The sequence below is a fragment of the Stegostoma tigrinum genome, chromosome 33, assembly GCF_030684315.1.
Source record: "Stegostoma tigrinum isolate sSteTig4 chromosome 33, sSteTig4.hap1, whole genome shotgun sequence".
NCBI classification, from domain to species: domain Eukaryota; kingdom Metazoa; phylum Chordata; class Chondrichthyes; order Orectolobiformes; family Stegostomatidae; genus Stegostoma; species Stegostoma tigrinum.
In genome coordinates this window covers 36,905,963-36,933,551 of record NC_081386.1, presented here as the reverse complement: position 1 = coordinate 36,933,551, position 27,589 = coordinate 36,905,963, and the positions used below count along the sequence as shown (strand labels likewise).

Below are 27,589 nucleotides of genomic sequence, written 5' to 3'. Positions count from 1 at the left end.
GTCGTAATGTTTGGGGGGTGGGGGGTAATGTTTGGGGGGGTGTCGTAATGTTTGGGGGGGTGGGGGGTATGTTTGGGGGGGTGTCGTAATGTTTGGGGGGGTGGGGGGTATGTTTGGGGGGTATGTTGGGGGGGTGGGGTGTAATGTTTGGGGAGTGGGGGGTATGTTGGGGGGGTCGGGGGTAGTTACGGGCCGTCTCTGGGGGGCAGGGCCGGGCCTACCGAAATGTCGGTCTGTTCACTGCGGGAGCCGCCTCCTCCGGGACCGGTAGGTCTCCGGCCGCAGCTGCAATAACCACCCGCCTCCCGACCTTCCACACCCGGAGCGGACCCCAGGCCTGGGCCGAGCCGGTTTCCGGATCCGGGACACGGCCCCGTTCCTTGGACGCAGCCTCGGCCTTTTCTGCGGTTTGGGCTCGGCCTTCCCCCCCAACCCCCGGGGCTCGGCCTTCACAGCGGCCGGGACATACCGTGGGACAGTGCAGTGTCTTGAGGCAGGAAAGAGGGAGGCTTGACGAGGGACCCAGAGGCCCCGTGCCCCCCTCCCGGTGCAGAGGGTTGGTGAGGGGGTAAATGTGGATAGAGCGGGAATGGATTGGTGGGATATGGGGGTGTATTGGGGGTTGTGATAATGGGCAGAGGGTGTTTGGGGGTAGAGGTGTGGGGGTGTATGGGGTGTATTAGGGGTTGTGATAATGGGCAGAGGGGGTTTGGGGGTAGAGGTGTGGGGGTGTATGGGGTGTATTGGGAGTTGTGATAATGGGCAGAGGGGGTTTGGGGGTAGAGGTGTATGGGGTGTATTGGGGGTTGTGATAATGGGCAGAGGGTGTTTGGGGGTAGAGGTGTGGGGGTATATGGGGTGTATTAGGGGTTGTGATAATGGGCAGAGGGGGTTTGGGGGTAGAGGTGTGGGGGTGTATGGGGTGTATTGGGGGGTTATGATAATGGGCAGAGGGGGTTTGGGGGTAGAGGTGTGGGGGTGTATGGGGTGTATTGGGGGGTTGTGATAATGGGCAGAGGGGGTTTGGGGGTAGAGGTGTATGGGATGTATTGGGGGTAGTGATAATGGGCAGAGGGGGTTTGGGGTAGAGGTGTGGGGGTGTATGGGGTGTATTAGGGGTTGTGATAATGGGCAGAGGGGGTTTGGGGGTAGAGGTGTGGGGCTGTATGGGGTGTATTGGGAGTTGTGATAATGGGCAGAGGGGGTTTGGGGGTAGAGGTGTGGGGGTGTATTGGGGGTTGTGATAATGGGCAGAGGGTGTTTGGGGGTAGAGGTGTATGGGGTGTATTGGGGGGTTGTGATAATGGGCAGAGGGTGTTTGGGGGTAGAGGTGTGGGGGTATATGGGGTGTATTAGGGGTTGTGATAATGGGCAGAGGGGGTTTGGGGGTAGAGGTTTATGGGGTGTATTGGGGGGTTGTGATAATGGGCAGAATGTGTTTGGGGGTAGAGGTGTGGGGGTATATGGGGTGTATTAGGGGTTGTGATAATGGGCAGAGGGGGTTTGGGGGTAGAGGTGTGGGGGTGTATGGGGTGTATTGGGGGGTTATGATAATGGGCAGAGGGGGTTTGGGGGTAGAGGTGTGGGGGTGTATGGGGTGTATTGGGGGGTTGTGATAATGGGCAGCGGGGGTTTGGGGGTAGAGGTGTATGGGATGTATTGGGGGTTGTGATAATGGGCAGAGGGGGTTTGGGGTAGAGGTGTGGGGGTGTATGGGGTGTATTAGGGGTTGTGATAATGGGCAGAGGGGGTTTGGGGGTAGAGGTGTGGGGCTGTATGGGGTGTATTGGGTGTTGTGATAATGGGCAGAGGGTGTTTGGGGGTAGAGGTGTATGGGGTGTATTGGGGGGTTGTGATAATGGGCAGAGGGTGTTTGGGGGTAGAGGTGTGGGGGTATATGGGGTGTATTAGGGGTTGTGATAATGGGCAGAGGGGGTTTGGGGGTAGAGGTTTATGGGGTGTATTGGGGGGTTGTGATAATGGGCAGAGGGTGTTTGGGGGTAGAGGTGTGGGGGTATATGGGGTGTATTAGGGGTTGTGATAATGGGCAGAGGGGGTTTGGGGGTAGAGGTGTGGGGGTGTATGGGGTGTATTGGGGGGTTATGATAATGGGCAGAGGGGTTTTGGGGGTAGAGGTGTGGGGGTGTATGGGGTGTATTGGTGGGTTGTGATAATGGGCAGAGGGGGTTTGGGGGTAGAGGTGTATGGGGTGTATTGGGGGTTGTGATAATGGGCAGAGGAGGTTTGGGGTAGAGGTGTGGGGGTGTATGGGGTGTATTAGGGGTTGTGATAATGGGCAGAGGGGGTTTGGGGGTAGAGGTGTATGGGGTGTATTGGGGGGTTGTGATAATGGGCAGAGGGGGTTTGGGGGTAGAGGTGTATGGGGTGTATTGGGGGTTGTGATAATGGGCAGAGGGGGTTTGGGGTAGAGGTGTGGGGGTGTATGGGGTGTATTGGGGGTTGTGATAATGGGCAGGGGGGGTTTGGGGGTAGAGGTGTATGGGGCGTATTGGGGGTTGTGATAATGGGCAGAGGGGGTTTGGGGTAGAGGTGTGGGGGTGTATGGGGTGTATTAGGGGTTGTGATAATGGGCAGAGGGGGTTTGGGGGTAGAGGTGTGGGGCTATATGGGGCATATTGGGGGTTGTGATAATAGGCAGAGGGGGTTTGGGGGTAGCGGTGTGGGGGTGTATTGGGAGTTGTGATAATGGGCAGAGGGTGTTTGGGGGTAGAGGTGTGGGGGTGTATTGGGGGTTGTGATAATGGGCAGAGGGGTTTGGGGGTGGAGGTGTATGTGGTGTATTGGGGGTTGTGATAATGGGCAGAGGGGGTTTGGGGGTAGAGGTGTGGGGGTGTATTGGGGGTTGTGATAATGGGCAGAGGGGTTTGGGGGTGGAGGTGTATGGGGTGTATTGGGGGTTGTGATAATGGGCAGAGGGGGTTTGGGGGTAGAGGTGTGGGGGTTTATGGGGTGTATTGGGAGTAGTGATAATGGGCAGAGGCGGTTTGGGGGTGGGGTGTATGAGGTGTATTGGGGGTTGTGATAATGGGCAGAGGGGGTTTGGGGGTAGAGGTGTGGGGGTATAGGGGTGTATTAGGGGTTGTGATAATGGGCAGAGGGGGTTTGGGGGAAGAGGTGTATGGGGTGTATTGGGGGTTGTGATAATGGGCAGAGGTGTTTTGGGGGTAGAGGTGTGGGGGTATATGGTGTGTATTAGGGGTTGTGATAATGGGCAGAGGGGGTTTGGGGGTAGAGGTGTTGGGGTGTATGGGGTGTATTGGGGGGTTGTGATAATGGGCAGAGGGGGTTTGGGGGTAGAGGTGTATGGGGTGTATTGGGGGTTGTGATAATGGGCAGAGGGTGTTTGGGGGTAGAGGTGTGTGGGTATATGGGGTGTATTAGGGGTTGTGATAATGGGCAGAGGGGGTTTGGGGGTAGAGGTGTATGGGGTGTATTGGGGGTTGTGATAATGGGCAGAGGGTGTTTGGGGGTAGAGGTGTGGGGGTATATGGGGTGTATTAGGGGTTGTGATAATGGGCAGAGGGGGTTTGGGGGTAGAGGTGTATGGGGTGTATTGGGGGGTTGTGATAATGGGCAGAGGGTGTTTGGGGGTAGAGGTGTATGGGGTGTATTGGGGGGTTGTGATAATGGGCAGAGGGTGTTTGGGGGTAGAGGTGTGTGGGTATATGGGGTGTATTAGGGGTTGTGATAATGGGCAGAGGGTGTTTGGGGGTAGAGGTTTATGGGGTGTATTGGGGGGTTGTGATAATGGGCAGAATGTGTTTGGGGGTAGAGGTGTGGGGGTATATGGGGTGTATTAGGGGTTGTGATAATGGGCAGAGGGGGTTTGGGGGTAGAGGTGTGGGGGTGTATGGGGTGTATTGGGGGGTTGTGATATTGGGCAGAGGGGGTTTGGGGGTAGAGGTGTATGGGATGTATTGGGGGTTGTGATAATGGGCAGAGGGGGTTTGGGGTAGAGGTGTGGGGGTGTATGGGGTGTATTGGGTGTTGTGATAATGGGCAGAGGGTGTTTGGGGGTAGAGGTGTATGGGGTGTTTTGGGGGGTTGTGATAATGGGCAGAGGGTGTTTGGGGGTAGAGGTGTGGGGGTATATGGGGTGTATTAGGGGTTGTGATAATGGGCAGAGGGGGTTTGGGGGTAGAGGTTTATGGGGTGTATTGGGGGGTTGTGATAATGGGCAGAGGGTGTTTGGGGGTCGAGGTGTGGGGGTATATGGGGTGTATTAGGGGTTGTGATAATGGGCAGAGGGGGTTTGGGGGTAGAGGTGTGGGGGTGTATGGGGTGTATTGGGGGGTTATGATAATGGGCAGAGGGGTTTTGGGGGTAGAGGTGTGGGGGTGTATGGGGTGTATTGGTGGGTTGTGATAATGGGCAGAGGGGGTTTGGGGGTAGAGGTGTATGGGGTGTATTGGGGGTTGTGATAATGGGCAGAGGGGGTTTGGGGTAGAGGTGTGGGGGTGTATGGGGTGTATTAGGGGTTGTGATAATGGGCAGAGGGGGTTTGGCGGTAGAGATGTGGGGCTATATGGGGTGTATTGGGGGTTGTGATAATGGGCAGAGGGGGTTTGTTGGGTAGAGGTGTGGGGGTGTATGGGGTGTATTGGGGGGTTGTGATAATGGGCAGAGGGGGTTTGGGGGTAGAGGTGTGGGGATGTATTGGGGGTTGTGATAATGGGCAGAGGGGGTTTGGGGTAGAGGTGTGGGGGTGTATGGGGTGTATTAGGGGTTGTGATAATGGGCAGAGGGGGATTGGCGGTAGAGATGTGGGGCTATATGGGGTGTATTGGGGGTTGTGATAATGGGCAGAGGGGGTTTGTTGGGTAGAGGTGTGGGGGTGTATGGGGTGTATTGGGGGGTTGTGATAATGGGCAGAGGGGGTTTGGGGGTAGAGGTGTGGGGATGTATTGGGGGTTGTGATAATGGGCAGAGGGGGTTTGGGGGTAGAGGTGTGGGGCTGTATGGGGTGTATTGGGGGTTGTGATAATGGGCAGAGGGTGTTTGGGGGTAGAGGTGTATGGGGTGTTTTGGGGGGTTGTGATAATGGGCAGAGGGTGTTTGGGGGTAGAGGTGTGGGGGTATATGGGGTGTATTAGGGGTTGTGATAATGGGCAGAGGGGGTTTGGGGTAGAGGTGTGGGGGTGTATGGGGTGTATTAGGGGTTGTGATAATGGGCAGAGGGGGTTTGGCGGTAGAGATGTGGGGCTATATGGGGTGTATTGGGGGTTGTGATAATGGGCAGAGGGGGTTTGTTGGGTAGAGGTGTATGGGGTGTATTGGGGGGTTGTGATAATGGGCAGAGGGGGTTTGGGGGTAGAGGTGTGGGGATGTATTGGGGGTTGTGATAATGGGCAGAGGGGGTTTGTGGGTAGAGGTGTGGGGCTGCATGGGGTGTATTGGGGGTTGTGATAATGGGCAGAGGGTGTTTGGGGGTAGAGGTGTATGGGGTGTTTTGGGGGGTTGTGATAATGGGCAGAGGGTGTTTGGGGGTAGAGGTGTGGGGGTATATGGGGTGTATTAGGGGTTGTGATAATGGGCAGAATGTGTTTGGGGGTAGAGGTGTGGGTGTATATGGGGTGTATTAGGGGTTGTGATAATGGGCAGAGGGGGTTTGGGGGTAGAGGTGTGGGGGTGTATGGGGTGTATTGGGGGGTTATGATATTGGGCAGAGGGGTTTTGGGGGTAGAGGTGTGGGGGTGTATTGGGGAGTTGTGATAATGGGCAGAGGGGGTTTGGGGGTAGAGGTGTATGGGGTGTATTGGGGGTTGTGATAATGGGCAGAGGGGGTTTGGGGTAGAGGTGTGGGGGTGTATGGGGTGTATTAGGGGTTGTGATAATGGGCAGAGGGGGTTTGGCGGTAGAGGTGTGGGGCTATATGGGGTGTATTGGGGGTTGTGATAATGGGCAGAGGGGGTTTGTTGGGTAGAGGTGTGGGGGTGTATGGGGTGTATTGGGAGTTGTGATAATGGGCAGAGGGTGTCTGGGGGTAGAGCTGTGGGGGTGTATTGGGAGTTGTGATAATGGGCAGAGGGGTTTGGGGGTGGAGGTGTATGGGGTGTATTGGGGGTTGTGATAATGGGCAGAGGTGTTTTGGGGGTAGAGGTGTGGGGATGTGTGGGGTGTATTAGGGGTTGTGATAATGGGCAGAGGGGGTTTGGGGGTAGAGGTGTGGGGGTGTATGGGGTGTATTGGGAGTTGTGATAATGGGCAGAGGCGGTTAGGGGGTGGGGGTGTATGAGGTGTATTGGGGGTTGTGATAATGGGCAGAGGGGGTTTGGGGGTAGAGTGTGGGGGTATGGGGGTGTATTAGGGGTTGTGATAATGGGCAGAGGGGGTTTGGGGGTAGAGGTGTGGGGGTGTATGGGGTGTATTAGGGGTTGTGATAATGGGCAGAGGGGGTTTGGGGGTAGAGGTGTGGGGCTATATGGGGTGTATTGGGGGTTGTGATAATGGGCAGAGGGGGTTTGCGGGTAGAGGTGTGGGGGTGCATGGGGTGTATTGGGAGTTGTGATAATGGGCAGAGGGTGTTTGGGGGTAGAGGTGTGGGGGTGTATTGGGGGTTGTGATAATGGGCAGAGGGGTTTGGGGGTGGAGGTGTATGGGGTGTATTGGGGGTTGTGATAATGGGCAGAGGGGGTTTGGGGGTAGAGGTGTGGGGGTATGGGGGTGTATTAGGGGTTGTGATAATGGGCAGAGGGTGTTTGGGGGTAGAGGTGTGGGGGTGTATGGGGTGTATTAGGGGTTGTGATAATGGGCAGAGGGGGTTTGGGGGTAGAGGTGTATGGGGTGTATTGGGGGGTTGTGATAATGGGCAGAGGGTGTTTGGGGGTAGAGGTGTATGGGGTGTATTGGGGGGTTGTGATAATGGGCAGAGGGTGTTTGGGGGTAGAGGTTTATGGGGTGTATTGGGGGGTTGCGATAATGGGCAGAGGGTGTTTGGGGGTAGAGGTGTGGGGGTATATGGGGTGTATTAGGGGTTGTGATAATGGGCAGAGGGGGTTTGGGGGTAGAGGTGTGGGGGTGTATGGGGTATATTGGGGGGTTATGATAATGGGCAGAGGGGGTTTGGGGGTAGAGGTGTGGGGGTGTATGGGGTGTATTGGGGGGATGTGATAATGGGCAGAGGGGGTTTGGGGGTAGAGGTGTATGGGGTGTATTGGGGGTTGTGATAATGGGCAGAGGGGGTTTGGGGTAGAGGTGTGGCGGTGTATGGGGTGTATTAGGGGTTGTGATAATGGGCAGAGGGGGTTTGGGGGTAGAGGTGTGGGGGTATGGGGGTGTATTAGGGGTTGTGATAATGGGCAGAGGGTGTTTGGGGGTAGAGGTGTGGGGGTGTATGGGGTGTATTAGGGGTTGTGATAATGGGCAGAGGGTGTTTGGGGGTAGAGGTGTGGGGGTGTATGGGGTGTATTGGGAGTTGTGATAATGGGCAGAGGGTGTTTGAGGGTAGAGGTGTGGGGGTGTATTGGGGGTTGTGATAATGGGCAGAGGGGGTTTGGGGGTAGAGGTGTGGGGGTGTATTGGGAGTTGTGATAATGGTCAGAGGGGGTTTGGGGGTAGAGGTGTGGGGGTATGGGGGTGTATTAGGGGTTGTGATAATGGGCAGAGGGGGTTTGGGGATAGAGGTGTATGGGGTGTATTGGGGGTTGTGATAATGGGCAGAGGTGTTTTGCGGGTAGAGGTGTGGGTGTATATGGTGTGTATTAGGGGTTGTGATAATGGGCAGAGGGGGTTTGGGGGTAGAGGTGTTGGGGTGTATGGGGTGTATTGGGGGGTTGTGATAATGGGCAGAGGGGGTTTGGGGGTAGAGGTGTATGAGGTGTATTGGGGGTTGTGATAATGGGCAGAGGGTGTTTGGGGGTAGAGGTGTGTGGGTATATGGGGTGTATTAGGGGCTGTGATAATGGGCAGAGGGGGTTTGGGGGTAGAGGTGTATGGGGTGTATTGGGGGGTTGTGATAATGGGCAGAGGGTGTTTGGGGGTATATGGGGTGTATTAGGGGTTGTGATAATGGGCAGAGGGGGTTTGGGGGTAGAGGTGTATGGGGTGTATTGGGTGTATTGGGGGGTTGTGATAATGGGCAGAGGGGGTTTGCCATTAGAGGTGTGGGGGTGTATGGGGTGTATTGGGGGTTATGATAATGAGCAGAGGGGGTTTGGGGGTAGAGGTGTGGTGGTGTATTGGGGTGTATTGGGGGGTTGTGATAATGGGCAGAGGGGGTTTGGGGGTAGAGGTATATGGGGTGTATTGGGGTGTATTGGGGGGTCATGATAGTGGGCAGAGGGGGTTTGGGGGTAGAGGTGTGGGGGTGTATGTGGTGTATTAGGGGTTGTGATCATGTGCAGAGGGGGTTTGGGGGTAGAGGTGTGGGGGTGTATTGGGGGTTGTGATAATGGGCAGAGGGGGTTTGGGGGTAGAGGTGTGGGGGTATATGGGGTGTATTGGGAGTTGTGATAATGGGCAGAGGGTGTTTGGGGGTAGAGGTGTGGGGGTGTATTGGGGGTTGTGATAATGGGCAGAGGGGTTTTGGGGTGGAGGTGTATTGGGGGTTGTGATAATGGCCAGAGGGGTTTTGGGGTAGAGGTGTGGGGGTGTATCGGGTGTATTGGGAGTTGTGATAATGGGCAGAGGGGGTTTGTGGGTAGAGGTGTGGGGGTATATGGGGTGTATTGGGGGTTATGATAATGAGCAGAGGGGGTTTGGGGGTAGAGGTGTGGTGGTGTATTGGGGTGTATTGGGGGGTTGTGATAATGGGCAGAGGGGGTTTGGGGGTAGAGGTATATGGGGTGTATTGGGGTGTATTGGGGGGTCATGATAGTGGGCAGAGGGGGTTTGGGGGTAGAGGTGTGGGGGTGTATGTGGTGTATTAGGGGTTGTGATAATGGGCAGAGGGGTTTTGGGGTAGAGGTGTGGGGGTGTATCGGGTGTATTGGGGGGTTGTGATAATGGGCAGAGGGGGTTTGCCATTAGAGGTGTGGGGGTGTATGGGGTGTATTGGGGGTTATGATAATGAGCAGAGGGGGTTTGGGGGTAGAGGTGTGGTGGTGTATTGGGGTGTATTGGGGGGTTGTGATAATGGGCAGAGGGGGTTTGGGGGTAGAGGTATATGGGGTGTATTGGGGTGTATTGGGGGGTCATGATAGTGGGCAGAGGGGGTTTGGGGGTAGAGGTGTGGGGGTGTATGTGGTGTATTAGGGGTTGTGATAATGGGCAGAGGGGGTTTGGGGGTAGAGGTGTGGGGGTGTATTGGGGGTTGTGAGGGTTGAGATAATGGGCTGAGAGGGTTTGGGGAGAGAGGTGTTGGGGTGTATGGGGTGTATTGGGAGTTGAGGTGATGGCCAGAGGCGGTTTGGGGGTAGAGTTGTTGTGGTATTTGGGGTCTGCAGGGGGTTGAGGTAATGTGCAGAGGGCATTTGGGGTTTGGGGATAGAGTTGTGGGGGTGTATGGTGTGTACTGGAAGTTGAGGTAATGGGCAGAGGTGGTGTGGGGATTGGTGTTAGAGATGTGGGTGTATATGGGGTGTATTGAGGGTTGAGGTGATCGGCAGAGTGTGTTTGGGAATAGAGGTGTGGAGGTGCATGGGGTGTACTGGGAGTTGAGGTGATGAGCAGAGGGGGTTTTGGGATAGAGATGTGGGGGTACATGGTGTGCTTTGGGGGTTGAGATAATGAGCAGCGAGGTTTTGGGAGAAGAGGTGTGGGGGTATATGGGTGTATTCAGGGTTGAGGTAATGGGCAGAGAGGGTTTGGGGATTGGGGATAGAGGTTTGGGGGTATATGGTGTGCATTGGGGGTTGATGTGATGGGTAGAGGGGGTTTGGGGATTGAGGTGTTGGGGTGTATCGGGGGATGAGGTAATGGGCAGAGGGGTTTTGGGGATTGAATATAGAGGTGTTGGGGTATATGAGATATATCGGGGGTTGAGGTAATGGGCAGACGGGTTTTGGGGATTGGGGATAGACAAAGTCAAGGCTCTCAAGGTGTTTGATGTTGATACCAGGAGCTGGTGGTTCAGCAGCCCCTCCCTGCCACGTGATCCAAGACAGCAGTTGTGGAGAGTGGGAGAGCAACTGGAACTATACTGGAATATTCCAGGGATATTGAGTTTATTGAAACTGGGATCAGGAGTAGACCCTTTGCCCCTCAAGCTTGCTCCAAAATGCAATGAGATCGTTACTGATCACATTGTCATTACAAATTGGCATTCTCACGTGTCTCCGATAACATCACAGCTCTCGCTTACTACGAGTTTATCCACCTCCCCTTCAAAAAGTCTCCTTCTGCTACTATTTCAGGAGATCGCACCAACCCCACAGGCAAAAAAGAAATTCTCCTCATCTCTGTTTAAAATGGGTCACCCCTGTCCACATCCAATCTGTCAAGATTGCTCAAGATCTTATATGTTTCAATGAAGTCACTTTGTACTCTTCTAAAATCCAGCAGTTACAAGCTTCACCTCATAAGACAGCCCAACCATTCAATAGAAACAGAAAACAGGACCAGGAGTGGGCTAATCAGTAATCCAAGCTTTCGCCACCATTCAATATGATCATGCCTGATCATTCCAACTGAGTCTCCTCTTTCTGCCTTTTCCACATACCGTTCGATCCCTTTCACTCTAAGAACTATTATTTAAGATCTACTATTTTTGGCCTCAACCACAGTCTGTGGCAGGGAGTTCCAGAGGCTCACCACTCTCTGGTGAAATATGACACCATGTTTGTGCATTATCGTAGTCTCAGATGGTTGTGATAGAGTGGGGTTGTAGTATAATTTGTTGGAAAAGGGACAAGTATTACAACTGATGGAAAAGCTGTTGAATGCATCCTTTATGCATTATTGTTTTTGTTATAAAAAACAGCAAGTGTCAGGAAGCCATGGAGCCAGGGAACACCAGTCCAAGTATATCTCCAGAACAGAACATCACAAAAGGTAAGATGAGCAGGTTGGACAAAGCAAGCAAGAGTTATTAATGTGTTCATTTCTTTTAGCATTAACCCTTAAACTTCCACTTTCCCAGCTCAGTCTTGGCATTGGAATCCCCTCCCTCAAAGACAGTGTCTCCCTGAACAGCTGATTCTGGGAGGAGGGTGATGCTGGAGAGTTAGAATCAGAAGCGGGATGATAGTGTGGGAAGGACATAGTGGGCTGCAAGCCGAAGCTCCCACTATCCTGTTAAATTACTTGTGTGCCCTGAATTGAGGCTGATAATGTAGACTGAATGAACGACTGAAGTGAGCGCTGGTATTCAGTGTAGCTGGCACTTTAATCGTTGTTATCGGATTGTCTAACTTTTATTGCAACAAGTTGTTTCTTGACTGTATATCTTCATTTAGTGACTGAGAATATTATGAGAATGTGCATAAGTGTTTCGTTGAATAGTTTTTGCAAAAAATGAATGAATGAAGGATATTGAAGTATATCGAGTGATGAGTAAATATGTCCCCCTGAGACAGGCAAGAAGGGGTAAGATAAAGGAACCTTGGATGACGAGAGCGGTGGACCTTATTGTGAAAAGGAAGAAGGTAGCTTACATAAGGTGGAGGAAGCTAGGGTCAAGTTCAGCTTGAGAGGATTACTCGCAGGCAAGGAAGGAGCTCAAAAATGGTCTGAGGAGAGCCAGGAGGGGGCACGAGAAAGGCTTGGCAGAACGAATCCGGGAAAACACAAAGGCATTTTACACTTATGTGAGGAATAAGAGAATGGTTAAAGAAAGAGTAGGGCCGATCAGGGATAGCATAGAGAACTTGTGTGTGGAGTTTGAGGAGGTAGGGGAAGCCCTTAATGAGCTTTTTGCTTCTGTCTTTACGAAAGAAACGAACTTTGTGGTGAATGAAACCTTTCAAGAGCAGGTGTGCATGCTGGAATGGATAGAGATAGAGGAAGCTGATGTGCTGAAAATTTTGTCAAACATTAAGATTGACAAGTCGCCAGGCCTGGACCAGATTAGTCCTCGGCTGCTTTGGGAAGCGAGAAATGAAATTGCTTCGCCACTTGCGAAGATCTTTGCATCCTCGCTCTCCACTGGAGTCGTACCTGAGGACTGGAGAGAGGCAAATGTAATTCCTCTCTTCAAGAAAGGAAATAGGGAAATTCCCGGCAATTACAGACCAGTAAGTCTCACGTCTGTCGTCTGCAAGGTGTTAGAAAGGATTCTGAGGGATAGGATTTATGACCATCTGGAAGAGCATGGCTTGATCAAATACAGTCAACACGGCTTTGTGAGGGGTAGGTCATGCCTCACAAACCTTATCGAGTTTTTTGAGGATGTGACTAGAAAAGTTGATGAGGGTCGAGCTGTGGATGTGGTGTATATGGACTTCAGCAAGGCATTTGATAAGGTTCCCCATGGTAGGCTCATTCAGAAGGTCAGGAGGAATGGGATACAGGGGAACTTAGCTGCTTGGATACAGAATTGGCTGGCCAACAGAAGACAGCGAGTGGTAGTAGAAGGAAAATATTCTGCCTGGAAGTCAGTGGTGAGTGGTGTTCCACAGGGCTCTGTCCTTGGGCCTCCACTGTTTGTAATTTTTATTAATGACTTGGATGAGGGGATTGAAGGATGGGTCAGCAAGTTTGCAGACGACACAAAGGTCGGAGGTGTCGTTGACAGTATAGAGGGCTGTTGTAGGCTGCAGCGGGACATTGACAGGATGCAGAGATGGGCTGAGAGGTGGCAGATGGAGTTCAACCTGGATAAATGCGAGGTGATGCATTTTGGAAGGTCGAATTTGAATGCTGAGTACAGGATTAAGGATAGGATTCTTGGCAGTGTGGAGGAACAGAGGGATCTTGGTGTGCAGATACATAGATCCCTTAAAATGGCCACCCAAGTGGACAGGGTTGTTAAGAAAGCATATGGTGTTTTGGCTTTCATTAGCAGGGGGATTGAGTTTAAGAGTCGTGAGATCTTGTTGCAGCTCTATAAAACTTTGGTTAGACCGCACTTGGAATACTGCATCCAGTTCTGGTCGCCGTATTATAGGAAAGATGTGGATGCTTTGGAGAGGGTTCAGAGGAGGTTTACCAGGATGCTGCCTGGACTGGAGGGCTTATCTTATGAAGAGAGGTTGACTGAGCTCGGTCTCTTTTCATTGGAGAAAAGGAGGAGGAGAGGGGACCTAATTGAGGTATACAAGATAATGAGAGGCATAGATAGAGTTGATAGCCAGAGACTATTTCCCAGGGCAGAAAAGGCTAACACGAGGGGTCATAGTTTTAAGCTGGTTGGAGGAAAGTATAGAGGGGATGTCAGAGGCGGGTTTTTTACACACAGAGTTGTGAGAGCATGGAATGCGTTGCCAGCAGCAGTTGTGGAAGCAAGGTCATTGGGGTCATTTAAGAGACTGTTGGACATGCATATGGTCACAGAAATTTGAGGGTGCATACATGGATCAATGGTTGGCACAACATTGTGGGCTTAAGGGCCTGTTCTGTGCTGTACTGTTCTACGTTCTGTATGGGACAGTGTTTATTTGTGCCCTGCAAAAGTTAATTGAAGGCTGTGAAGTGTGGGCATGACGTGTCAAATTTTCATCACATAATTGGTTAGATTCCAGCCTTGCTCCAACTGTTATCCTCCTGTTGCCTTTCCTCCCTACTCCTGTCATTGCATTGTTGGTGTCAGGTAACAAATAAAAATCTGTGCAATTTTCTGTAGTTCCCATTGTCTCTATTTTCTGTCGTGCAGTGTTGATGAAAAGGATGTGTGTTTGCCTCTTTATCTTTCCGCCTCTAAATTGGTCACCGTGTCTCTCTTACCGCTCTCCTGCTGCCCTTCTCTTCCCCCTCAGGCTTAGCCTCCCTCTTGTTTTTTGCCACTTACTCTCTGTTTTTCTTTATTTCATCCTATCTATGCCTCTCATTGATTGAAGGAACTTGCTGTGTGAACCCACCCCATCTGAAAGTTAATTCAGTAAAATTGACTGATGTTTTGCCAATAGTATGTCCTGGTGCACAGTAACCTACAAGTAACCAAGGCATCGAAACCTTAACAGCAAAGAGGGGTCAATTTTAGAGAAAAAGTAAGGGATCTGTATCATCAATTAAATTGATGTAGTTCTCCAATCAGTTGGAGGACTCCAGCATTTTAGTCTCATTAAAGCGCGTATTGAATCAGAGTAGAGACAGCTTGACTTTGTCAGACCTGTAACTGCATGGAACTGATCGAAGGTTCGAAAGTACAAAAATCAGTTGTTCTGTGCCTCACTTTTATGCACATGAGAATGAACCTAAACTTTTTTTTAATTGAAGGACACTCTTAGCTCTGAAACAGAAAATGTGCAAGTTTACGTGGTGCATGAATTGATGATTGGAATCTTGGATGATGGTCTCATAACTTTAATGATCCTTCACTCTGTTTTTTCCTTTGATGTAGACCCTGGTGAATCCAGAATGGATTTTGAGAACTCTGAGTTAATCATTGTGAATCAGGCAACTGTGGAAAAACTTGCAGGGGGACTGATCTCTCACTACCTCCCCAATCTGCAGCAATCAAAATCTGCCCTCCAGGAACTGACGTATGTTTCTGAGTGTATTTATCTTTGATTGTTAATTATTGATGTTTCCTGTTGTACGTTGTTACTTTACATTAAATTACCTATAAACTAAGATGCAGTCACATGAGGAAATCTTAAAACAGAGGTACAAAGCTGATATGGATACATATAAGATTTGATATGATATCACTATGGGTGCTGACATCCCCATTACTTGTCATCAATCATCAGATCTCATTTCATCTAAATAGGTCAGTATATAAATTAGCAAGGATAACTTTTGGAAGTTGTTAACCCAGGAGTTTTTTGATATGAAGTTCTCCTCTTGTAAAAAATGATGAACCCATAAGGCTGGTCAGACACGGAATCTTGCTTCCAGTAGCCTGACAGTTAGTTCTTCACAGCACAGTATTCCCACAAAATTCTAAACCATCTCCAAAATAGATTTCTTCACACAAAACCCCACTAAACTGCTGTCTCCTCGCCCCTGAATCTGTGTTGAGATATTCCCCTCGCGGAATCCCCTCCCCTTCCCCTACTAAAAGCCTTTCATTTAGGTGATGTTCCCACATATGTTTGCCAGAATAACTAAGAATTCCCTGACAGATGGAATACTTGGTGCAGGGAATGAGGAACAAGGGCCCCGAGGCACACGTGTACAATACATGTGCCCCTCTTTATGTCTGTGTAAAGAGAGAGGTAGGTTAGATGTAGTTAATTAGGAAATCAAGAGAGGCAAAGACAGCAGACCATACAAATTAGCATATACACGTACAGGCCATTCAGCCTGTTGCATCATTCAATAGGATCATGACTGAACTGATTGTAACCTCAAATCCACAGCTCTATCGACCTGAACCATTCACTTCCTTGTTTAACAAGAATCTATCAATGTCTATTTTAAAAATATTCAAAAATTCTGCTTCCATCCCTTTTCGGTAAGAGAACTCAAGATTGATGATTCTCAGAGAGAAAGAAAATTGCCTTATGCCCATTTTAAATGAACACACATGATTTTTAAACAGTGATGCCTGGCTCAAGATTCTCCCATAAGAGGAAACATCCCACACTGTCAACACCTGTCAGCCTTTTATATATTTTAATGAAGTTAACCCTTATTCTTTTATACTCTAACAGATATAAGCCTGGCCTGTCCAACCTAATATCAGACCATCAGACCAACCATCCCATTCCAAGTATAGTCTGATAACTTGCTCTGAATTACTTCCAAAAACATTAAAACATAGAACTGGGAGTGTCTAGTTGAGAGTGGGGCAAGATGGGAGGGTCACTGAGAGGGGTGGTGAGTGAGAGCGTCTGGGGGAATTGATTTGGAAAAATTGAAAATAGGAGCAGGACTAGGTGATTTAATCCCTCAAACCTGCTTCACTATTCAATAGGATCATGGCTGATCATCAAGCTTAGTACCCCAATCCTGCACTCCGCCATATCCCTTCATTCCTTTAGCCCCAAGAGCTATATCTGCTTCCTTGAAAACACAATGTTTTAATCTCAACCACTTTGTCTGGCAGTGAATCCCACAAATGAACCACTCACTGGGTGAAGAAATTTCTCCTTATCTATCTCGTAAAATGTTTACCCCTTTTCTTAAACTATAACACCTGGTTCTGGACCCCCTCATCATTGGGAATATACTTCCTGTGTCTAGCTTATCTAAGGCAGGTATTAATGGAAATTATGTCCATTAAATGCTGGGATATGTGCAAATGATTTTGTTTTAGCAGAATGTCAGCAACTCCCAGTAAACAAACAAAACCATTAATGCCAACTGATAACCAAGTGTGAAGCTGGATGAACACAGCAGGCCAAGCAGCATCTTAGGAGCACAAAAGCTGACGTTTCGGGCCTAGACCCCCAGCTTTTGTGCTCCTGAGATGCTGCTTGGCCTGCTGTGTTCATCCAGCTTCACACTTTGTTATCTTGGATGCTCCAGCATCTGCAGTTCCCATTATCTCTGATGAACTGTGGATGTCAGCATGGTTATCTGTGGAACGAGCAGAGTCCAAAATAGAACTGATGATAGTAATAGATTTTATTTTTCTCTAAAAGATTTCAATTATTTTAGGCAGAACCAACTGATCTTATTAGATACGCTGGAGCAAGAGATTGCTAAGTTCCGGGAGTGCCACTTGGTGCTGGATATCAACATGCTTGTAAGTACCATGTTAGAGAGATTGTTTATGATACATAGGTTGCAGTAACTACATGGATGAATAGAGATGGTCCCACTTTCGTAGCATCACACAGTACAGGGAGAGGCCACTCCATCCATCGTGCCCGTCCTGGCTCTCTGAAAGATCCATCTAGCCATTGGTCCCCTTTGTTGCAATTAGACTGCAGAATGTGAAAGGCTCATTAATGTTGTCAGACTTCCAGTAGGTGTAACTGCTTTGGATTGACAGATGAATCAGCTTGTGCCAACAGAATTCCTTGCACATGCCTGATTTTTAGGAGGGCTTAGTCTGATGGAATGCTTCACTTGCTGTGAAATGGAATTTTGCAGCTTTTACATATAATTTGAAATTGATCACAATTTTAACTAATAAAACTTCACTATTTTAAATGAATTCCAGATATTCATTTATATGGCTTTGCCTTTCCTTTATTCACAACTTGTGAGCAATGTTGGCTGGACCAGCGTCTGTTTCCCATCCTTGATTGCCTGGGGGAGGTGCTGCTGAGGTACTCTATCGAATTGCTGTAGATATGGTGTGGGGACCTTCTGTCAAGACCACTTATTATTTTTGGATAGCGGACTAAACTGGTGACTAAAAGATACTGCTTTAAACAGAGGAAATGGTGGAATAAGATGTTGATGTTTTAAGAATGAGTGACAGAATATATTGTGAATTGTATTTACACCATAGCCTTTTTCAAGCAGTGGGGAAGGCTTGATACCTCAGCTCTCTTTGTTTGTGGTTGAGGCAGTTTGCAGTTTTGCTCAGTGACGGTCTTTTGATGGGTTTTTCAATTAACTCCAGGCTCGGCATAGTAACATCAACTTAATTGGTTCTGGCCATCTATCTTTCTTACTCTCTCTATCTCCCTGTCTGTGTGTCTCTCTTTCTAAAAATGGTTCTCTCCCTCCCTCTCTCTATCTGCCTGTGTCTTTCTATGTTTGTATTTCCCACTCTCTCTATCTGTCTCCTCCCCACCACCCCCAGCCCTGTCTGTTTGTGTGTCTGTCTCAGTATATCTGTCCCTCCCTCCCTCCATCCCTTCTCCTGTGAGGAGCAGTAACAGAAAATCTTCCAGTAGTTTTTCTCACTGCCATTTCCCTGTAAACTACTCTTCCCGCAATTTACCTGTTGGAAGGAAAAAGTGGAAAAATAACTTGCAGAGACACTGAGGGGGGCAAATTCATGACCAGGGAATGAAAGACAGCAGCAGTGATGTACAAACAATCTCGTCTCATTGGCAAAGAACTGGAAGGAAAACCAAAAGAAAATAATTTACCAGCCCCAGTGGCTTGGAGTGGTGCTATTAAACTGTTTCTCCACGTTTATTTTCTCACCCATTTTTGACCCCTAAACATCCTTGTCTTGTTTCTTTGTGTGTCAATATGTGCTTTAGAATTTTAAATAGCGGTGGAATTTACGTTCGTAATTCATGTTTCTTTTTAGCCATTGGTTGAAAACATTTTGATTACAATAAAGTTATTGTCTTAATGATAGGAAACCTGAAATTCACATTGCTGAAATTGTCTAATTCTGGTTAGGTAAGATTGGGCAGCCAGTGATTTAATGACATTTTTGCATTTATGACAACTCCAAGTGTGGTGGGGCTTGATTCCCACACACTATTCCAGGGAGTTGTGACAGACCACAATTCAGTTAGGGAGGGAGTTCAGGATTTTGACCCAATAACATTGTAGGAACGGTGATACATTTCCAAGTCAGGAGGGTGAGTGGCTTAGCTGGAACTTGCAGGGGGTGGTGTTGCCATGTATCTACTGCCCCTGTCCTTCGAGGTTGCAAGTTTAGAAGCTGCTGTCTGAGGACAGGTGTCTAAGGATCTTTGCATTTCTGCAGCATTTCTTATAGATGGTACACATTGCTGCTGCTGAACGTTGTTAGTGGAGGGAGTGGATGCTTGTGGATATGGTGCTTTGTCCTGGATGGTGTTGAGCTACTTGAATGTTGTTGGAGCTGCTGTAATCCAGGCAAGTGGGGAGCATTTCATCACACTCCTAACTTGTGCCTTGTGGATGATGAACAGGCTTTGGGGAGTCAGGAGGGGAGTTACTGACTGCAGGATTCCTAGCTTCTGACTGACTCTCGTAGCCACAGTCTTTATAGGGTAAGTCTAATTTCTGTTTTTAAATGATGACCCCCATTAATGGTAGCACTTCTGGCCTTATTCTAGCAAGCAAAGGTCAGGAGTTCTGATTTCAAAAGTGAATTCAACGAATCCGATAATTTTTCCATGAGAAATAATCCCGAAATCTTCCAATTTTGATCCTGTTTGAAGGATGTGAGTGAGTGGGAGGGATGAATCCAGCTGGAAAATCTACCTGGTATGTTCATTAATGCATCATTTGGGGTGTTTTTTGGAAGGTTTTGTTTCTAATCACCGTGTAATTAGACAGGTCCATTTTTGATAATGTGAAAAATCTGATGATGTGTACTCCTAGCCCCAGTTTGTGTCCCTGGTTGTTGTCAATTTCCTATTTCTATTTGGATTCTAAAACAAAGTTATTAAAGCCATTAGATTGCCTAAATTTGCAGCAACTGTTTATTGTTTGACTTTTGTGAGATTCTGTTGTATTTTGTTCCTGCAATTGAAATCGAGGCAGGAACTGACCATCATGGACTTTACTCAGTCTTCTGTTATTGTACTGAAAATGTTTTAGGTGGAAACTTTTGTGAATATGGTTAACTTTAACTGTACGTTTTGCTATTTCTTTCTCTTTAGTTCACTGAAGCAAAATGTTATTACAATAAGCTCGTTAACATTCGAAAGGAAATGATAACGCTGCATGAAAAGACAACCAAACTAAAGGTTAGTGCTAGCGCTCCCACTCACTGGGGACAGCAACTCAGACACTCCAGGGAGTCACTTCCAACTCACTAAATAATTCTTAGTTTTCTGCTCATTAATTAATTTTCTGTCACAAAAAACATTGGTGAAAGTGGGATTTGAGAAATGTTTCAAGCTGGGTGCAATTTTTTAAAAAAAATTTGTTCATGTGATGAGGCGTTGCTGGCAAGGCCAATATTTATTGCCTACCACGAAGTGTCCAGGGAGCACTTAAAATTGACCCACATTTGCCGTGAGTCTGGAGTCACATGTAGGCCAGACTAGGTAAGGATGGCAGTTTCTTTCCTTGAAGGTCATTAGTGAACAGGATTTTTTTTTATTCCTGACAATTGGCAATGGTTTACGATCATCATTGGACTTTGATTTCCAGATTATTATTGAAATCAAATTCCATCAACTGCCAATGCAGGATTCATAGCCATGTCCCCAGAACATTATCTGTGCCTCTGGATTAATAGTCTAGCACTAATACCACAAGGCTATCACTTCCCCTTTGTCTGAGGTTCTTGAATCTTTGGGGTCCTATTTCTTCCCAAGTGATGTCAACTTCTTTGTGAAGCCTTTCTGCCAGCATTGTGCTGTTTGATGTTGACTGTTTGTGACCCTCTTTAAATGACTAGCAATTTCAGTGAGTGTGAGATGGCCTGGGGCTGACTGACAGGGGCCTTTACTTAGGGAGTGCCTCTGATGGATGTTCTGAATGGTCTTGGATCATGATGATGAATTTACTCATCCAGCTGATTCTGGAATCTTACTAACACATGAGGGGATGGTCATTTTCAGCCCACAGTGCAATGATGGGACAGACATACGGACCTGAGAAATTTTTGGATCAAATATGTTAGTAGTGTTACTTGCCACCGTAAAAAGTACAGGTTTGCTTTTCAAACTGTTCATTTGGTTGAAGTAGTTTGCATTATGTCATGCTGGAGCTCCCAGCCACTTCGGACTGAGCTCTCATTAAGGAAAAGTTCTTCGGCTGTGATCGGTCAAAATATTTGAGGCTTCCTGGCCACAGTATTTCAGTAAAAGGGCATTGATATTACTAGCTCTTATTTTTTGTGAAATATTTGAGTGACTGATTTCCAGACTTTAGCAGAGGAGAAAACATAAAACAAAGATTTGAAGGAGAAGCTCAGGGAGTGACAGAATCTAAATGTTAGTTTAGTTTATTTGGCAATTTACTTAAACAGGTACATTCAGCGTGGGAATTCAGTGCATTACTGACGGAGTACAGCACAGTCAAAGGGTTGGTGTTGAAGGGAATATTACTCCGTTAGACAGTCAGCACTGAGGGACCATTGCACGAATGGAGGGTCAGCACTGAGGCAGTGCTGCATTATCAGAGAGGCAGTACTGAGGGACTGTCAGAGGGTCAGTGCCGAGGGAGTGCTGCACTGTCAGAGGGTCAGTACTGAGGCAGCGCTGCACTGTCGGAGGGTCAGTGCCGAGGGAGTGCTGCACTGTCAGAGGGTCAGTACTGAGGCAGCGCTGCACTGTCGGAGGGTCAGTGCCGAGGGAGTGCTGCACTGTCAGAGGGGCAGTACTGAGGCAGCACTGCACTGTCGGAGGGGCGGTGCTGAGGGAGGGAGTGCATCATGTCGGTGGGTCAGCGCCGAGGGAGTGCATCATGTCAGTGGGTCAGCGCTGGGGGAGTGCATCATGTCGGTGGGTCAGCGCTGGGGGAGGTTCAGTGCCGAAGGAGCGTCGTGCTGTCCGGGGGCGGGGGGGCAGTGCCAGTGAAGTGCCGCACAGTTTGAGTACCAGTGGTGAATGAGCTGTCATGTAGTGAGAGGAGCATTAATACTAATGATCTCCTTTATTCAAGGAACCAAAGGACAGTGTGATGTCTGTGCTGTGACTCCCAGACAATGGTTGCAGCGTATTTTATAATATGGAAGTGCGATAGGTTACAGTGTTCGTATGATTGACCAATTTCAAGATTTGTGTCATTTAATTGATACAGTAAACTTTTTTTAATTAGAATTTTTCCACTCCCTGTGCTTGCCCAGACATGGTTGTGGTGTATTAATCCTTTTAATTGTGTCTCTCCCCCACCACTCCACCCCACACTCGTTTCTGATGTCTGTACTATAGCTTAGCCACACCTTCGTTTAATTGGATAATTGTGGCGTTTTCACATTGACATATTCATACGTCTCTCTGTCTCTCTCTTTCATGTTATGACTGTGTGCATCTCTCTCCTTTCCCAAGTTAGGTTGATGACACAAGGGGAGACCTAATTCTTTCCCATCACGTTTGTGTTTGAATTATCCGTCTCCACATCCTTCTGTATTTCTTTGACCTTTCTTCTTTCTCTGCATTTCTGACTGGAGTTCACTTTGAGTGGGGTTTGGGATGTCCTCTTTGACTGTTCTCTCCAGGTGTGGGTGCTCTACTGCTATTTCCAATTCTTCTGCTTTCTGGTCTATAATTGGCCATAATGTTACTCCGTTGACTAGTGTGCGTGACTGGGTGCAAAGTAGAATATTGACTCTGTGATGGGATAATGTCACAGCAGGGTTGGGTCCGTACTGCCATTTGTGGAGCCTTGAGCCATTTGCCTGATTCTCCTTTGGTACACGGCCAAAGGGATATGCTGCATGCTCCCACCACCAGATTATAATATCCCAGTTTTCTGTACCTGGTACGATAGATGCATCCTGCTGTGGGATTGCAGTACCACTGAACTGAGTGTTGGTTTGGCTTCTCCCTTTTCTGACAGCTTTCACGATACAGCAGACTGTGCTGTTGCTTCCCTGCATGAGCTAATCTTGGATTACATCCAATTTACTAACTGTTTGTCTGTTGTTCCAGGATCTCTGTTGCAGTGGTAGCATTATACCGGACACATTCAAAAGCAAGGGCTTTAGCTGATGGGAAACGTTGGTGTAGGAAACCCATTGAGGTTTGAGAATATTAGGCCACTGACTAGCCCGTTCACTTGCTCGGGCTCTTTGGGTTGTGGGGTTAATATTGGGGGTGCATGATGTTTTTTGGTTGCTCAGATATTGGGCTCATGGTCTCTCCTGCTGCTGCTGTTGGGACAGGGTTGGGGGGAGGAGCAGAGGAGTTCCTCAGTTAAGACTTTATTGACTTGTACATGCACCTTTCAGCATCGTCCCAACACCTCAGAGAGGCCGCCTGGGGTTGAAAACCATTCCACCACGCCACCCCATGCTCTGTTGTCTTTCTCTAAGGAGACATTTGTCCTCTGCTGGTTGACATGACATAGTGATCTGAGGATGGTGCATTGTTGAGATTATCCCTGTCAAAGGCTAAGCCTCCCTTTGTTTCTATCTGCCACCCTACACTTTTTGTTTGTAGTGAAATAATTGGTAGATCAGGCATCTCATTTCAATTGCTGTTGACTCATGGTGATTAATTATATTCATCAGATAAGGGTTAGGATTAGAGTCCTTCTAACTTCTTCTCACAGGGTCCCTGGACTGTGGTCAGTTTCAGCTGGTGTAAATTATCTGAGATACCTGCAGTCCATCCCAAAAATCCCGTGCCCCAGTTCACACCTCTCTCGCTGTTTCCACTTAAAGATTTGTTTGTCTTGGTCTTGTTGTAGATACAGCACTTTGACTCTATCTGCTCTTACCCAAATAGGAACAGAATCCACCCAGGAGAAATTGTAGGTTCTCTGTTCTATTTGGAAATACAATATTCCCTTGGTATTTCACTTTCTGTCAGGATTTTTCCCCAGCAATCTTCCAGCCATCCAACACCTTACATCATTGCTTTTGGTGTCTGTAATTAAACACCACATTGTGGGCTGTTCACAACAACTAGTTTCAGTCCAATTTAAAAATTGCATTCCATTTTAGTTTGTCACAAAGCGTTTGGGGGCTGAATGTTACTGTGGAACATACACACCAGGTATTTCACTTCAAACACATCCAATGAGTCAGGTGATCAGCTCTGGGATTCAAATGTTCATCTTTGCCACAGCTTATATGAGGGTTTGAGCATAGGACGTTCATCCTCCGAACCTCCTTTAGATTTCTGTAGATGGTTTCAGCACATCCAACACCCATTCTCTTGGAGTTCTATCAATATCTTTTGATGCTCAGGCCAAATACCTCCTGAGCTGGTGGACATGCTCGCTTAGACAGTAGGTTTGGTTGCAAATGTTTCATCACCCTGCTAGGTAACATTGTCAGTGTGCCTCCAGTGAAGGGTCAGTGTTCTGTCCAGCGTTTTATTTATTTGTATCCAACACACCATACTTCTACAGACGCCCCAAGTTACACAAATCAAGGGATACCCCTCAGACCCATTGTCTCAATTCCAGGTACACCAACATTGGGACTCGGCAAAGAACTACAACAGAAATTGAGATGCTTAGTGGACAACACTACCCGTTTCATTCACTGATCCCAAGAATTGCTCAACATCATCAAGGACACCAGGATAGAAGAGGACAAGATGATGATGTCCTTTGGCGTAACAGCAGTATTTACATCCATAAACATCGACCTGGCCAAAGGGACAGCTGCCATACTGCTGATGAATTAAGTGAGCAGGCATCCCAGGATACCAACAACATCAATAAGAACACCACCATGAAACTACTTGTTCATAACTCACTTCACTGTCAAAGGTGGCATATACAAACAAATCAACAGAACATCAATGGGATCCCCAATATCAGGACTGATTGCAGAAGCAGTAATGCAAAGGTTAGAGCAGACAGTGCTCCCCACTATACAGCCCAAATTTTGGGTACAGTATGTACATGAAATCTTCGTGATTATCAAACACATAAAACCGGAAGAAACAATGGCTCAGTGGTTAGCACTGCAGCCTCACAGCGCCAGGGATCCAGGTTCGATTCCATTCTTGGGCGACTGTCTGTGTGGAGTTTGCACGTTCTCCCTGTGACTGCGTGGGTTTCCTCAGGGTGCTCCAGTTTCCTCCCACAGTCCAACGATTGCCATGCTAGGTGGATTGGCCATGCAAAATTGCCTGTAGTGTTCAGGGATGTGTAGATGGGGTGGGTCTGGGTGAGATGCTTTGAGGTTCAGTGTGGACTGGTTGGGCCGAAGGGCCTGTTTTCACACTGTAGGGATTCTACGAAAGTCCCAATGTTGATGTACCTGGAAGTGAGACAATGGGTCTGACGGGTATCCCTTGATTTGTGTAACTTGGGTCATCTGTAGAAGTATGGTGTGTTGGATACAAATAAATAAAACGCTGGACAGAACACTGACGCTTCACTGGAGACACACTGATGATGTTACCGAGCAGGGTGATGAAACATTTGCAACCAAACCCACTGTCTCAGCAAGCATGTCCACCACCTCAGAACGTATTTGGCCTGAGCATCAAAAGATGCTGATAGAAACCCACTTACACATAAACAATATTCTCACTGGTATAAAATTCATGAACGAAAAAGAGAATAACCTATTATCCCGAGATAACAAGGTGTGGAGCTGGATGAACACAGCAGGCCGAGCAGGAAGGCTCCTGGATATAATGATAGAACGCAAAAGCAACGGAGAACTCCAGACTAGCGTATATAGAAAGACCACACATATTAACCAAATATTCAAGTATACTAGCGAATACCCTAATACCCAAAAACGGAGCTGCATCAGGACACCATTTGAATGAGCCACAACACATTACAGCAGCCCAGAACTACGCAAAGTAGAACAGGGGCACCTATACAGAGTCTTCAAAAGGAATGGACACCCAAAAAGCAGAATCTGCTGTTACCTTTGAGACAGACTACGATGGGAAGATACAACATGACAGACTCGCTGATCACCCGTCCATACATCAAGGACATTGCAGAGATGACCACAAGACGACTCAGCCCTAGGTATCAGGGTAGCCCACAGACCAACGACCACAGTGCAATACCTACTGATGAACGTAAAGGATCCCATACCCAAAACCTGCAAAATTAGTGCAGTATACAAAATACCATGCAATGACTGTGACAAACACTGCATAGGCCAAACCAGAAGAAAACTGATAATACAGATACTCGAACAGCAACTGGCCACCAAGAGAGACGACCAATTCTCACTTGTCTCACTACACATGGACAAAGAGGGACACAAATTTGACAGGGACAACACATCAATAATCACACAAGCCAAACAGATGTGCCAGGGAATTTCCGGAGGCCTGGTATTCTAACTGGAACTCTATGAACAAACACCATGGAATTAGACCCTGTGTACAATCCACTGAAGAACCGAACCAGAAATGAGTCAAACACCCCAACAAACTGAGGCATCTAAATAACTAGTGGGACAGAACACCAACACTTCACTGAGGCACACTGACGAAATATCTTTTCAAACTTCAAATACCTTCTTTTAACATCTTTAAGAATGCTAGATAGTCCCTACTTGTGCAGTGATTTCCCTGAGATCTGGACATATGCTGCTCAGTTCCATTGAATATAATCCATCAATTTTTTTTAAAGTTGTGGTAATACCTCCCACATTCCTTTCCACTGGTTCTAGGGTAACTCCAATGATATGGGACTGCTGCCCTGTCAGAGGTCAGTGGTGACGGAGTGGGCATTATTAGAGGGTCAGTGCTGACGGAGTGGGCACTGTCGGAGCATCCATGCCGAGGGAATGGGCACTAGCAGAGGATTAGTGCTAAGGGAGTGAGCACTGTTGGAGGGTCAGTGCCGAGGGAGTGCTGCACTATCGGAGGGTCAGTGCCGAGGGAGCGGGCACTGTCGGAGGTTCAGTGCTGAGGGAGTGCCACGTTGCCCAAGGATCAGTGATGAGGGACTTTTGTGATTATTCTATTACTTGGTAACTTCACATTCTTTATTTCTTTTAAACTTTGGTCTAAATTTCTCTCAGCTCAAGTTCTGCCCCTGTGCTAAATCTTTTGTTTATGCTTCAGATTCTGCTGAAAACCTGTGGGAAGCGTATAGCCCAGTGTTTGTCCCATCTCTTGAAGTCAGTCAACTCAATCTCATTTGCTTTATTTAATAGTCTTTCACTCTTTTGTAACTTTGTTGTGAAACCTTTTAAAATATTCTTTTGACCTTACTGATGTTTTGCAGAGACGAGCTTTAAAGCTTCAGCAGCAGAGACGGAAGGATGAGTTTGAGCGAGAACAGCAGAGAGAGAAGGAACTGGAGCGGGAAAGACAACTCATTGCTAAGCCAGCAAAGCTCTCTTAGCCCAATCACTGTCATGGGTCTTTGCTTGGAGAACAGAACAGGAAGCTTGCTGCCCATTTTGTCTTGTTCTTCCTTCTGATGGCATGGAAATTCTGACGAATATACATTTCTTTTGTTTATATCCGTATTGTCATTAATTCAAAATACAGATCATAAAATTGGAATTCTGCTTCTGAAGCCTGGAGGTTTACAGTGAGATATCATTGCAGCTGCTAACTGACCTTTTAATATAACTTTGTTCTAACCTGCCTTCCTGTCAATGTCACATGAAACTGCCTCTTCAGATTATTTGAACATTAGTAAAGTGACATCAGAAATGCATTCCTACAGACTATATATTTTCTTAAATAGTATGACCCCTGAAGTGTTTTGAACAGAGGACTGTTTGCCTGGAAATCTTCCCTCACTTTCCGAGCCAATGTGAGGCTGCTTTTCTCAAAGGAACTTGAAACGGAAGCTTGGGCAAATCTGCTGTTTGTAAGTGGATTGAAAGTTGTTAATCTGTGGATAAGCTTGTTTGCAGGAACTTCTGTGCAAGATGACCCTATTTAAAATTTTAAAACAGTTTAGCAATCTGTTGAAGTGTTTTTCTTTGAAAGTTTCTCTGTTGTTAACATCAATTGTATCTGGATTGTAGGCTGGGAGATTCAATGAATACAGATTCTGCACACTGGTAGATGTTTGTCGGTATCAGAATTACTGAAATGGTGTGAGTTATGTAATGAACTTTGGAGGTTGGGTGAGGGCTATGTTAGCGACTAATTAGAGAAATTGTTTCAAATTGAGATATGTACTCTGTCACAGCTTCTGCAAACTAATAAAATTGGAACAGATCACTACA

The 27,589-nt window shown here is 47.7% G+C and overlaps 1 protein-coding gene across 1 annotated transcript; it reads left to right on the top strand.

Moving 5' to 3' along the window:
* The first annotated feature begins 273 nt into the window (after window positions 1–273).
* On the top strand, window positions 274–27,589 carry bloc1s6 (biogenesis of lysosomal organelles complex-1, subunit 6, pallidin). The gene is made up of 6 exons (XM_059639236.1): window positions 274–556; window positions 10,880–10,950; window positions 14,396–14,537; window positions 16,603–16,690; window positions 19,452–19,538; window positions 26,629–27,589. Exons 2-6 carry the CDS (start codon window positions 10,896–10,898, stop codon window positions 26,746–26,748), a joined length of 492 nt encoding a protein of 163 aa, XP_059495219.1. The 5' UTR covers window positions 274–556; window positions 10,880–10,895; the 3' UTR covers window positions 26,749–27,589.

Coding starts and splice junctions, on each gene's coding strand:
- bloc1s6 (XM_059639236.1), top strand. CDS start 10,896: ATGGAGCCAGGGAACACCAGTCCAAGTATATCTCCAGAACAGAACATC. Junction 14,538..16,602: donor TCTGCCCTCCAGGAACTGAC/GTATGTTTCTGA, acceptor CAATTATTTTAG/GCAGAACCAACTGATCTTAT. Junction 16,691..19,451: donor TGCTGGATATCAACATGCTT/GTAAGTACCATG, acceptor CTTTCTCTTTAG/TTCACTGAAGCAAAATGTTA.